This window comes from Lepidochelys kempii, chromosome 8, assembly GCF_965140285.1.
Source record: "Lepidochelys kempii isolate rLepKem1 chromosome 8, rLepKem1.hap1, whole genome shotgun sequence".
Classification (NCBI taxonomy): Eukaryota; Metazoa; Chordata; order Testudines; family Cheloniidae; genus Lepidochelys; species Lepidochelys kempii.
The window spans coordinates 44,134,999-44,148,768 of NC_136387.1; the positions used below are offsets into that span (position 1 = coordinate 44,134,999).

Below are 13,770 nucleotides of genomic sequence, written 5' to 3' on the forward strand. Positions count from 1 at the left end.
TCAGGAAAAGCTGATGCCAGCTGAAGAGCAACCCAATACCATGAATCTACTGTCACAATAGAAATTGTGTTTTGTGTTCTATGTTTTGTCTTGTTGCTAGCACTGTTGTGTGTTAAAAAAAAAAAAAATACTGCAGACCTGCAGGTAATTAAGAATAAATTAAGCTCTCTGTCCCAGCTACAGGATAGCCTAATATAAAACAAAGAAATAGATAATTGTTTGACACTTATCAATATGAAAGGATGCAATACGTTTCCAGTATTGTAAAACCAGACTTTTATTTGGGAGCAATTTTTGTCAAAATTGCACACCAACAGTCCCTGGAGGCAAAGGTATGGAAGGTTAGCTCACTTCCCATATTACACATGGGATCCTTCTGGCTACCCTGGACCTCAAGCCAGTGAGCTGGGGAGGGAGGAAAGCTATTGGACACTAGAAGTTGTACAGAATGGACTCCTCAAAAGTGGGTGTGCCTCACCTTGCCTGTTGCCCCAGAAACTTGTAGTAAAGATACATCACTAGGATCATGTATGTGGGATGAATTGGAATCACACAACTCAAATTGCCTCATAGTACCTTCTCTTGAATAGTCTACAGAGAAGGTGACACTGATGATTATAAATCCTGCTGGTTTTTATTTTATTGGTATAATATTATGAGGAGAGGCGGAGGGAACTGGGATTATTTAATCTGTAGAACAGAAGAAAGAGGGGGGGATTTGATAACTGCTTTCAACTATGTGAAATGGGGTTCCAAAGAGGAAGGATCTAGACTGTTCTCAGTGGTAGCAGATTACTGAACAAGGAGTAATGGTCTTAAATTGAAGATTTAGGTTTAGGTTGGATATTAGGAAAAAATTTTTCACTAGGAGGGTGGTGAAGCACTGAAATGGGTTACCTAAGGAGGTGGTGAAATCTCCTTCCTTAGAGGTTTTTAAGGTCAGGCTTGACAAAGCCCTGGCTGGGATGATTTAGTTGGGGATTGGTCCTGCTTTGAGCCGGGGGTTGGACTAGATGACCTCCTGATGTCCCTTCCAACCCTGATATTTTATGATTCTATGAAGGTAGAAGGAAAGGCCAAAATTTTTTCCCCCTCAGTTTATCATTCAGCAATTTCAGAGCCCATTTAGTTTTTTTGTAGTTTCCTTCTTTTCCATTTAAAACATGTAACAATTTAAAGGTGCTTCCTGTTAACTGAGTATTAACCATACTCTGAGTTCAACAGCCTCTCAGTTACTTTCTACAAACATCTTGAGCTGCAATCTCAGAAATAAGAGTCCAGAATACAGTCATTAGTTCAAACACCACTTGCACCGTAGTAAATCATAGCAATTGTGAACAGGATTGCGAGCAGAACATTCACAAAAGTTCATTATACACTTAAGTTAAAAATACACTGCAAGAGGATTAATATTGTAACATAGCTCTGTCTTGGGAGAGCTCATTTCAATCCTCTGCATTTAATATGAATGATTAATGGCTGCTTCCCAACAATAGTTTAGGATTTAGCATCAGGAACGTAAAGATGAAATTCACTACCATGACAGGACCGTAATATATATATTAAATACTATAGCAGTGCAATATTTGTCTCATTTAATGGCCAGCAAGAATGTGGCCTTTGGAATGCATCCTAACCAGGATTTCCTGAAGGCAATTCCTGTGAGAGCGCACTTGATTTAAGCCATTCATCTTTCTGTGAAGAAAATAGTGACTTATTTACCTAGTGGGATGATCAAAAATCTCATGTAGCTGAGCCAGTCCGGGGTTTTGTGAGACAGCTGTTCTACATAGAGCCTCAACACAGCACTGAGGTAATTCTGGGCTCCGGCCACTGCAATTTTAACGGGGTTTGGAGGCTGAGAATTGCAGTTACAGCTAGACAAAAAAAAGAGGGAACATATTTATCATTTGCCTTCTAAATAAGTACTTTAAAGTAAGTCAGGAAGACTGCTTGATATAGACAATCTAGTTAATGGCTGCCACACAGGAAAGAGCTATTCTAGCATGTAGGACAATCTTACACTGAGCAACATCTTAAAACGTATTAATGAAATGTACCATTTGCTTCAGAAACAAACTTTCAACTGTTCTCCCTGCTCTCTCTCCACCCCCCCCCCACCCCCAACTCTTTCCAAGCTATGAAAGCCTGTACTTGGGTTTTCTGTGTAGGGTTCAATTATTACCAATCGTGTTGGGAAAAATGACGAAAAGGCACCCCCCCAGCATGCACTGCTGCCTTTAGTGACTTTGGGGATGTCTGCACTGAAACAAAACACCCGGGCCTGGCCCATGTCAGCTGACTCAGGCTTGCAGGGCTCAGGGGCTGCAGAATTGCAGTGCAGACATTTGGGCTCAGGTTGGAGCCTGGTCTTCTGGGATGCCACTCTCCAGCCCAAGCCCAAATGTCTACACTGCAATTAGCCCCACTGCCAGAGTCAGCTGATATGGGACAGCCACGGGTGTTTTCTTGCAGCTCAGACATACCTTTACTCTCACATTTTTACAAATTATGTTAAAAAAATCTTCCCAACAGTTTCCTTTCCAAGACTTCTAAAGATTTCCTCACTGGGCATTAAGCTTAGAACCAGAGACTTACTATACGCAACAAATTTCACTGAGAATGATGTACAGTTGACTGTATGCAGAGAATTATCCACAAATATTCGGTCTTATCCCTGCACTCATGTTGCTGAGGGGTAACAACTTCCGCTCACTCTGCTAGAGTACTGGTAGCCGAAGTCTCTGGCTGAAGCGAATCATCTGGGGCATAAAGAGTTCACTTGTTATGCTGTGGCTGTGCAGGAGGCAAAGAAATGGTTCTTTGCTTCCACTATCGCATCCACAGGATCCCAGACACACTTATGTAGAGTTATGTATGGCTTTGTTAATCTGAGCTGTCTGTGTGGTGACTGGTCTGTGGTCCCTCCCAGCACCAGATTAAGACACAGGTACTACAAGACTGCGCCTATGGCCTCAGTTTCTGGGGTCTGAGATTAAACATGACCGTGTAGATTGTTGTTGCTACCACTGTTATATAATTTCAACAAATCTTATCCAAATTATGTCAAGTAAGGTGTCCATGGAAAGGCTATGATTTGCTGAATATGATTATGCTATTTGTATGCATGTATCATTTTTGTATTTGAAGTTATGAGCATTGACTCTATACCTGTATTTCAAATAGGCTTGCTCCTGGGGTAACGCCCACAAGGTATTTAGCCTGCACATCCTGAAGGAACTATTCAAATTAAATGGCTCATCAAGGAACACTTAACTCATAATGGACCACAGAAGATGCCTATCTACACTTAATGAATGGACTTTCCTGTGAATGTTCCATCTGGAGTACAGGTACTGGCTACTACTGTAACGAAGGGCACGTCTTCACTGGCAACCTTCAAGTGCTGCCGTGGCCGTGCTTTAACGTGGCTTGTGTAGTTGCGGGAGAGAGCTGGGAGAGAGCTCTCCCAGCGCTCTAAAAAAACCAAAACAAACAAAAAAAACCAAAACAACACACCTCCACGAGGGGCATAGCTCCCAGAGCTGGTGCACTGTCTACACTGGCACTTTACAGCACTGAAACTTGCAGCACTCAGGAGGGTGTTTTTTCACACCCCTGAGCAAGAAAGTTGTAGCACTGTAAAGTGCCAGTGTAGACAAGCCCTAGGCGAAACCATGCATGGACATATGACTTGCCCTTGCGATTCCAAACCATTTTGTTCACTGTGATTTTCCACTAGCTGTGCTGAGGGCTTTGTTTGAAACAATGGGTTTCCCTCCACATTGTAGAAGCTACATAAGGCCCTGGAAACATCTCCATTTTGCCTCTTTCCTGCTCAAACCTCTGGACTATGAATTTATACTACCGGAAGCATTCTAACCAAGGAATTTGAGGATGTTCCAATGATTTGGAAGCAACCAGAGACTTGACTTAAGCCAGCAGTTTATTCCCTCACTGCTACAAGCCTGAACCAAGAACTTTGTGATTGTTGTATGTATTTGATTCCTTTAACCAATTTTAACTCTCACCTTTCTTTCTTTCTTTTTATAAATAAACCTTTAGATTTTAGATACTAAAGAACTGGCAACAGTGTGATTATTGGGTAAGATCTGAAGTTGTATATTGACCTGGGTATAGGGCTGGTCCTTTGGGATTAGAATCACCTTTTGTTTGATGAAACTGGTTTTAAAAAAACATTAATCTTTAAGTCTGGTGTCTGAGTGTTGAATCTGGGACTGGAATACCGAAGGAAACTGCTTTTCTGACTTATTAGCCAATGTGGTGAAACAGAAGTTTACTTTTGTTGCTGGTTTGGTATACCTTATGGGAGAATAACCACCAAGTGTTTTTTTTTGGGGGGGGGGGGGAGGAGGAGAGGAGGGGTGCCCTATTTCTCAGCAGTTTGTCCTGAATTTGGTATTTTCAGTTGTGACCTAGGAAGGCATGGTTATACTCCCTTAGAGCAATGAGTTTCAAGCCCTCGTGATTAAAGTTTGAAAATAAGACCAGTGTGGTGCCTGAGTCTGCAGGAAGCCCAAAACAATAGCTCTGGAAGGCGTGAACTGTCCTGTTAATCTCGATGAAGATGTTAACTCCGAGGCCCACTGCTCTGGTGGGTCCTCCCAGCACTACCCCAGCAGAGATATACCCAGGCTGCTACTGAGTACTAAAGGAGCCACCCCGCTTTGGCTACAAGCTCCTCTCTGGGAAATAAGTACTCCTGCTGTGGCATCTGGGGGAATATGGGGGCTGTGTTGTTACCCCTACCTCCCTGGGAGGGACCCCCACCACTCCAAATGGGGGAAGAAGCCATCCCTTGACCTTAAACTGGCTCATTCCTGTTCAAGAGCCAATCTCCCGTTTCTGAGCAAGGTTACAGAAGAAAGTGTGGTGAGACAGCTCCCATTAAGTAAGTGCTTTGGATCTCCTGGATCCCTGTCAGTCAGGACACAGACCTGGGTTTGGACAGACACTGAACCAACTGCAGGGGTTTGAAGATAAAGCTCAGGGGTAAATTGTGACCTACAAAACCCAGACAGCCTGGGTCCTAGCTACCTGTCCCCCTTCCCATTAGAACAACACAGCTGGGGGTCAGTGGAGGTACTTCTACAGAACCCCTCAGTATAAGATTTCTGGCAATGCATAATTCCTGAGATCTCCTAGGCTCTGGGAATTGCTTCCCCTTCTTGATCCAAATAGGCTGTGTCTTTTCACCTTTAGGGCATGCTGCAAAGACCATCAGCTTGCTAGGACATTAGGGAATGGATGAGATTTAGATGGTGGGGTATATTTCTTGACTACATCAATTACTAGAGGGAAAACTCATTTCAGTTTTGTGGTATGTAGCTCTCTAGTCTGCCCTGTGAACATATGGTTATTTTACATCATTAGTTTGTCTGGAGGTGGGGAACAGACATCTTATTGTACTTAAATTTAAATAATTTAACACTAAATAAAACGTGAACTTACTATCTCTGTATCCTGGAGACAATCGTGCTGAAAGCTGCTTGCACATCAGCAGAAGAGCACGTACAGACCACAGGCAGGGTATGTTTTTGCAAGACATCGGAAAGAAACTGGGAAGACAACGAAACATGTTATGAAGCTCTGCCAAAAGGACTTGATTTTACCCAAACTTTTAGTCAGAAACACATATACACGTAAATTTGCCCTGCTGGGGTATTTTCAGACATAGGCGTTTCCAGCTCCTGGAATTATTGGCTGCACTCCATGCTGCAGTTTTCTATGACACCTCTTCCAGGAGTAAAAGCCCTTCTAAGGTGTGTCCGAACTGCAATCAGAAGCATGACTGTAGCCCGGGTAGGTATACTCACAGTAGCTTTAATCTAGCTAGCACGGCTAAAAATAGCAGTGAAGATGCAGTGGCAGCGAGCCACTGTGCTAGCAACACAAGAATGTACCCAGGTTCCAGGCTGGGACATACTGCCAGGGTCTGCACCACCAAGTCTTCACTGCTATTTTTGGCCATGATAGCTAGATTAAAGCTAGCCGGTTACACCTGTCAGAGCTGCAACCAGGTGAATGCAGCACAGGCATGCCCTAAGAGTGTGTCTTATTGGCTGGCACAGTGACATCTCCCCCAGAATGTACCACTTCTGGTACCAAGGTGTCAAACAGATCGCACCAGATGTTTCATTAGAGCTTCTGAGAGCAGAATCATGGTGGGATTCCAGCAACTGGAACATCAGAGCACATGGCTCATTACCAACCCCCTCCTTCCGCCACCCCCTTTAAAAAACAAAATCAAAACAGTTCACTCCAGGTTTCCTGCACAGAACACAAGCTAATTTGTGTTTCTTGCTACAGAAGCATAGCTAGAGCAGCCTCTCTCCCCTGTTCCCCACAAAGGCTGCTATTGATTAAAACAAGAGCTGCTGCAGACTAAACCACTGCAATTACCATTCCAGAAAAAATCTAAAAGGGATGAGGAGTTGGCAAATGGGACATCCTCCCCTTCTCACACCCTAAAACGCGAGGAAACCAGCTACAGGACTCTTCTGACTGTACCCTGATGCCCACACAGCACATTTTCCTTGACAGCGACAGACTCCACCTCCAGAAGAACCACCCAATGCTTCCAACTGCTAAGGAAACACTACAGTTAGTGACTGGTTTCAGAGCAGCAGCCGTGTTAGTCTGTATTCGCAAAAGGAAGAGGAGTACTTGTGGCACCTTAGAGACTAACAAATTTATTTGAGTATAAGCTTTTGTGAGCTACAGCTCACTTCATCGGATGCATCCGATGCCACAAGTACAACAGTTCGTGTCTCCCCTCCACATCCCCCATGCAAAGCCTTAATTACAACTTCATGTTTCCCTCACTTAGCCTGGGCACATGTCAGCTCCACTGGCTAATGCTGAGACTGTCTGTTTACTACCCAGTTCTCCTCCACCCCACTCTTTTGCTGTACCATCTGCCCCGCAGGCCTCATGCCTGGAGCATGTGGATGGGGTAGGCCAATCTGATCCACACAAAGCGCGGAGCACCATGGGGGAAAGTCCTGTGGCCAAACAGCACCACTCCACTCACCTGCTGCCAAGCTGCTCTTTTAGATTCCATTAAACACTCCTGCTTTCTGCAGAATCAGGGTCTAAATATCACACAGATCAACAATTTCACCTGCAGTAAGGCTAGCAAGCCCATGATTCTCGTACCACCATTCTCCATACTGGACCATTCTAAGTGTTATAGAGAAGGTCTATGAATTATAATATCAGGCACTTTCCACACTTTTTTCTGTTTTTTTGTTTGTTTTTTAAACGTGTCTAGTTTGGTGGGAAAGGAGTGCAACTTGATCTGAAAAAGGCAAACAAGCCTTATCTCCCTGATGTAAAAATAAAGCACGAGCACCATAGTAAGAGCGCAATGGTAGTATTTACATATTCCACTTAAGGTGTAAGGTGCATTTAGCAAATGAGCGTGCATGCAAGGAGGGGGTGATACTTTAAGGTTCCCACAGGAATGTTATTTTTTGCACCTGTTACCTGTGCCCAAAATTCTTAGCCCTAGCACTGAATTAGTTAATCCTGCCCTCATTTATTTCACTTTTATGACATCAAGTATCTGACTGCTGCACTCGTACTCTGCTTGCCCCCCTCCTCACTTCTACTGGACACATTCCCTGCCTCTCTTAGCACTGCCCTCCTATGCTAGTTCTGTAGCATCCAAAGATTTTATCCTTTGCTCCTCCACTCCATTACAGGGCCAGGAGAGTCCCTGTGAATACGTACTGCTGGGCATCCCCTTCCTCCCACCCCCCGTCCAAGTACCCCATCTCAATTCATTTTCTGAGGGTTTCCTTTCAAGTGTCCTGGAGAGAAAAAACCGTTCAGCCATTTCCAACGAGCAAGGAAAAAATTTATCTGATTAACCCAGGAGTGTGCCACCTTAAGTGGAAGGGGGTGTGTTCATGGAAGGCTCATGTTAAGAACCGCCTTAGAATCATAGAATCATAGAAGGTTAGGGTTGGAAGGGACCTCAGGAGGTCATCTAGTCCAACCCCCTGCTCAAAGCAGGACCAATCCCCAGTTTTTGCCCCAGACCCCTAAATGGTCCCCTCAAGGATTGAACTCACAACCCTGGGTTTAGCAGGCCAATGCTCAAACCACTTGAAGTGCAATAATTCTCTGTGAAAATAAGATCCCTCGGCCCATGAGTTACCTGCTGCCACAACTCCCAAATACTATCAGACCCATTTACTAAATAGAAAAATATGAACCTTAGTGGTTGCTTCGCTCTTCCTTTTATGTAAGCTAAAAATCCTGTCCTCCCTGCCCTGTACAGAGAGCAACAGGAATTGCCTGCGGGAAAACCTAGGGCTCAGCATCTGTTCTGCACTTACCTGGCCTTGCCAGTCTGAAGTATTGACAAGAATAATATTTTCTGGTAGCTGGTCATCAGAAATCAGGATGTGATTCAACTGATCGTACACAGTTTTCCTTGGAATCTGTGAATACAAAAAAAAAAAAACCCCAAACAGAGAATGGAACAGTGGGACAAACTGCTCATAGATCTGAACCAGCAGCGTTATTTTTGTGAAGTTCTCGGAGATGCTCTGTATGAAAGACACAAATAAGACTATGTTCTATTTCCATCACTTCCAAGAGCCCTGTTTTTTATAGAAGCTGGGAGCTCGACCGCATGATGAGGCAGAGACCCAGTAACATTTCCAAAGCACATATTCCACATACTACTGAAGTAGCTGGGATTTGTTTTGTCAGTGATTCCGTGATGACAAAAGGACACACAACAACAAAGTAGTTGTATCAACCAATATCAAATACAGTCACTGCTGGGGGGCTAGATTTTCAGTAATTTTTTTTTCTGGGTCCAATATTACCAAATTCTGTGGCTAATAAAAGTCCCAGGACACGGAGTAGGGACTTTGCTAGAAACACCACTTTGGGTACGTCTACATTGCAAAACAACCTGTGGCAATGAATCTCAGAGCCCCAGTCAACTGGCTCTGGCTTGCACAGTCTGGCTAAAACCAGCAGTGTGGCCATTCCCACTTGAGCTCAAGTCTGGGCTCTGGAAGTGTGTGTGTGTGTGTGTGTGTGTGTGTCCGTGTGTGTGTGTCCGTGTGTCCGGGCTCCAGACCAAGCGGAAATGTCTACGCTGCCCTTTTTAGCTCTTTAACGCGAGACTGGGTCAGCTGACCCAGATTCTGAGGACTTGATGTGGCTTTTTGTGTTTCCCCCCTTTGTGCTATGGACACTGGATCACCTTAGGGAACCCCTCTGTTTCACACTAGGCATTTCCTGGGGGATTAAGAGATCACCAAGAGATCACTAGTCTTAAGAGATCACCATTTAGTTCTTTTTGCTGCCATTTGCCCCAGTCTTTTTCAGTCTCATCCTAGTTGATATAAAGCAATGCACTAACCAAAAGCAGCGAGAATAGTCAGAAAATGGGATATCAGCTGAGAAAAAAATTCAACTCATTGTGTACCGGTGGAGCCACATCCCTGGCCTTCAGAGGGGAGAAGGCCGGTGGAACAGGAGCCACAGGGGATGTTTTGAGGAAGGATGCACAGCGGAAGGTTGTGAAGGGGGTGGAGCTCATCTCACCTGCAGGTGGTGCCTGGTGTCTGGAGAGCGCTCATTGTCCAGGCTGTTTGCCCTCTCATTCTGTGGCCTCGCTGGCTGCCTTTCCTTCAGTGAAGTGCTTCTCCCACGGCGACCAGTTTGCTTCCCTTCTGTCCTGCTAAATTGCAATGGTTACACAGTCTCCATTCACTCAGGGCCACAGAGAAGCTGTTTGCCAGAAGGGTTATCCTGAGCTGCATCAAGGGGATTCTGCATAGTGTGCTCAGGTCAGAGACCCGCCAACAGCCCAAGACACCTCCTGCCCCTCCATAGTTTATGAACCTGCCCCCCAGAGGAATGTCTAGCACTTTGCTTGAGAAAGACTAATCAGAAATACTAACTGAAGGTAGCCCTGAAATCCAAGCTACTCTAACCCCAGTGACTTCAAACTGCCCTGCTGGACAAACAAGGCAGCTAGACCACTTCAATTTTTTAATAAATCATTTGTATATAAACTTTGTCCGGTGTCTGATGTTAGTATTGGTGAATGTCTTTGGATTAGCAGCCCTGGGGCCTAAGGTCCCTGCCATTACAGTACAGGAAGCAGCAATAGAAACATCCTCCCCTTTGCCCTGCCAACACACATCACCCACCATGGAGGGCCCATCACCTCTAGTGGGGAGATAGCAGATTCTCCATGGCTTATTCAGCCTCTTTTCTAAGAATGCCTACAAGGGAGCCAATTACTGCCTATCAGTTTTAATTTATCAAGGGGATTTTTCAAACTAAGCCACAAAATTAATCACATTCCATCATCAAATAATATCAAATAAAGGACCATGTCCTCCCCAAGAAATTGTCCCATTACGCAAATGACATCTGTCCGCTAGGAACTGGAGTGAGATCCAGCACCTTATTACCCATAGACCAAACAGCTGTCACCACTACAAGCCAATAGGAACTGGTAAGTGACTGTGTCTACCTCCAAGAGCAGTTCATAAGGAACATCTGATCTTTCAGCTTGATGGTCACGTTGTCAGAAGAGACTAATAATTTTGGCTGTCCACCATGACACCTCTCAAAAGGGACCTGATTGTCAGAACATGATTCAGTTCAATATTCCACATAACCTGCAGTCCCTCCACTCCTTCCATCCCAGGCATCCTGCAGGTTGGAGTCGGTCTCTGAGAACTGCACCTCCCAGCTCCTACCCCATCCACACTCACCTTGACGTGCCCTCAAGGAGCCAAGTCCCAGCCAGCTACCATGCTAGCTGAGGAAGCGTGGAAGGAAGACCATCACACCAATCCTGCAGATATAGCCTCTGCTGATGAAATGAGACCCTTATTCCAGGGGCTGAACACTGCTCTACCTCACAGGACTGAGGAGGCACTCAGATACTATGTAATGGGGGTCAGATAAGTGTGACCAAAGACAGCTGATTACCCTTGCTGCATAAACTGAAGTGGTGCACTATATAAAAAATGAAGCGCTTCCATACCATATTAGCCAGTTCCAATAGCAGATGTGATGCCTGCTGCTATTGCTGCTTAGGGTGTTACCTGGTGGAAGGAATAATGAGAGACTCTGTCTTGGTGATTTTTCCACTTGGTGGGAGCTTCTCAATGAACACATCCAGCGTGGAGAGTTCTGCTTCCTGGGAGTCTTGCTGGCTAGGCTCCTACAAACACAAATAGTGATGTGAAAAGCCACAGAAATCCTCGGCTCTCCCTGGCTCTAGCAGATACACCAACCATGTTCCGCCCACATCAGCTACTCACAACAAAAGCTTTCATGGTGTGATAAGATCGCCAGGAATGGACATAAACTGAACCCCCAGCCAGACCATCTTAAGAAGTTAGCTAGAGACTGATCTGCAAGGCTACGTCCCTTTGGGCTTTGCCATGATGATATAGACAAAGCCCACCCAGTGCATGACGGATAGCGAACACAAACTACTGGATGAACGTTACCAAATGAGTTTTTAAACTTACATAAGACACAGTGTCAGAGATACTGTCGCCTGGATGTTTGCTTCCAGGGATCTTTGTCTTTTCAGGCACTTCTACCTGTTTGGCAAGAGAAAGTCATCAAAGCATGGCACGCTAGAGCAGTGGCTCTCCACCGGGGGCTGTAAGCAGGTTTCAGGGGGTCTGCCAAGCAGGGCTGAAGCCCAAGCAACTTAGCTTTGTGGGGCTCTGGGCAACTGCCCTGCTTGCTACCCCCTAACATCAGCCCTGGCTCTTCTGTGCAGAACACCAGTTGTTGTGGCAAAGATGGGCTGTGGAGTTTTTGCCCCCATTAATTCATTTGGGATTTTGTTGGAGGGCCTCAGAAAGAAAAGGTTGAGAACCCCTGCACTAGAGCGCACAGCGCCCCCTACAGATGTGCACTTCATACCTCACTGCTTCCAAGCCAGATTCACAATGGAGGGCTGCTGGGCAGTATTCACAGGAGGTTTAGGTGGTCACTACCTTGCCAGTCCAAGGCTAACATACACAGAACCTGAACCGCCCTCAGATCTTCAATTTAAACAATGAAATGTTTCACTAAAACACCTGTCAATTAGGAAGCCATAACAGAAGATGGCCTGGCAAACTATTGTCAGGGAAAGCCTCTTTCCGCAGAGATCCCAACCCCCACAAGGCCTCCAGCAGTGGTTTTGATACCGCCCGGGGTTGAACATTAACTGATACTGAGGGCACAACAGCACACAGCAGCCCACCTTCAACACCCCTGCTCTGTCGGCTCCACTGGCTTCCTTAATCGACAGGGTCTGAGTCTGCCAGAGACAGAGTCACACATGAGGTACAAACATAATGGTTCACAGGGATGCTGCTGCTTGGAAGACTGAGGCAGGTGCTGGGGGCAGAATGTTGGCTGCATCAAGACCTTTTTTATGGGGCTTCTTGCCAAAGGAGAGCAGACAAAGTCCAAGCCTGACTGTTCACATCAAAACCCAAGATGCCATCTGCACAACAGCACCTTGCCCCCAAAACAGTTTCCTTTAAGCAGCACCCCTCTCCGCCCACCCTGGAGCCATGCCAAGGCAGCCACACGACCACCTCTTAGTTCAGCCTGAAGGGTTCTAGGTACCGAATCCCAACCCCAACTAAAACTACTCCTGCCTGTGAACAAAGCCCTACTTCATATACACCTGAGAGCACCTCTGAGTCCTGTCCTGACTACAGACATCATACATAACTGTGGTGCATTTGGGATGGCACTCAACCCTTCCCATATACAAGTCAGGGGCCCCACAAGAGGGCATAGGTGGGGTGTGGTTGCCCCGATGGGCACTGCTATCTGAATGTTTTAAACACAGACACATGCATGCAATGCTCAAGCAGTTAAGGCTCCTACAGGAAACATTTGCTACTCCGGTTCTTATGTGGAATTGAATGTAGGATTGTTTAGTAAACCTTTTAACATCGTAAACAGGCAAAACATGCAGTCTAACTTACTGCCATGGGAAACTCAAACTTCTGCAACTCTGCTTTTTAAATTTACCCAGGCTCTCTTAGCACTGGATTCATGCCTCACTCACCAGCTATGCAGAATTAGACACAAAGAAAGAGGCTGGTATCGGCATGAATTACAGCACAGCATGATCATCAAGGTTGAACACATTCAACTACATGGCAGGTTAATACTGCTTGGCTAGTGTAAATTTATTTCAGGTGAAATGTTGCTATTTGGTTGGGAAGAGTACACCGTGCTGTAGCAACATCATTCTGCCAATAAATAACCCTTTGGAAACAGTGACTTACAGGACTTGATGGCTCTCTTTGGCTTCTGATGCTGTGGATGCTACCAATTTCTGTCTGAGAGCTGGAGTGTGACAGGCCTTCAAAATATGGTCTAAGACAAGACAGACAGAAGATATGGTTATCTGCTGAGAAAGAAACCAATGGCCACTGCTCCCACACTCCTAATCTAAAATCAGACAGATATCCAGAGGGTGTAATTGCCCCCCCCCCCACTCCTCATTAGTTCATCAGGGATTTGTTAGCAGCTGCCATTTGTGTCGGAGGAAGAACGGAGAGTAGAGTTTGATGGTTCGAGCATAGGAACGGGGGTCAGAATAACCCGGGATCCTGATTCTAGCTCTGCTAGTGACTGACTGCAACCATGAGCCAGTCCCTTACCTCTAAGTGTACCACTCTGTAAAAGCGGAGCTCTTGTGTGCCAACCTCAGATGACTGGTCCCAGGATTAA

The 13,770-nt window shown here is 45.5% G+C and overlaps 1 protein-coding gene across 10 annotated transcripts in view; it reads right to left on the bottom strand.

Annotated features, from left to right (window-relative positions):
• PACS2 (phosphofurin acidic cluster sorting protein 2) overlaps positions 1-13,770 on the bottom strand; it is a 209,266-nt gene that overhangs the window by 99,709 nt on the left and 95,787 nt on the right. For 7 of the 10 annotated variants that reach the window (XR_012160291.2, XM_073356257.2, XM_073356256.1 and 4 more), the window contains 7 exons: positions 13,323-13,413; positions 11,547-11,621; positions 11,115-11,233; positions 9,595-9,730; positions 8,367-8,471; positions 5,473-5,579; positions 1,723-1,877 (listed from right to left, as the gene is read on the bottom strand). Coding sequence is in view for 9 of the 10 variants with exons in the window: in XM_073356257.2 (XP_073212358.1) it covers positions 1,723-1,877; positions 5,473-5,579; positions 8,367-8,471; positions 9,595-9,730; positions 11,115-11,233; positions 11,547-11,621; positions 13,323-13,413 (788 nt within the window). In the remaining variant the exon portion in view is untranslated. The remainder of the gene's footprint in view (positions 1-1,722; positions 1,878-5,472; positions 5,580-8,366; positions 8,472-9,594; positions 9,731-11,114; positions 11,234-11,546; positions 11,622-13,322; positions 13,414-13,770) is intronic. The other 3 variants (XM_073356258.1, XM_073356253.1, XM_073356250.1) reach the window with 1 other exon arrangement.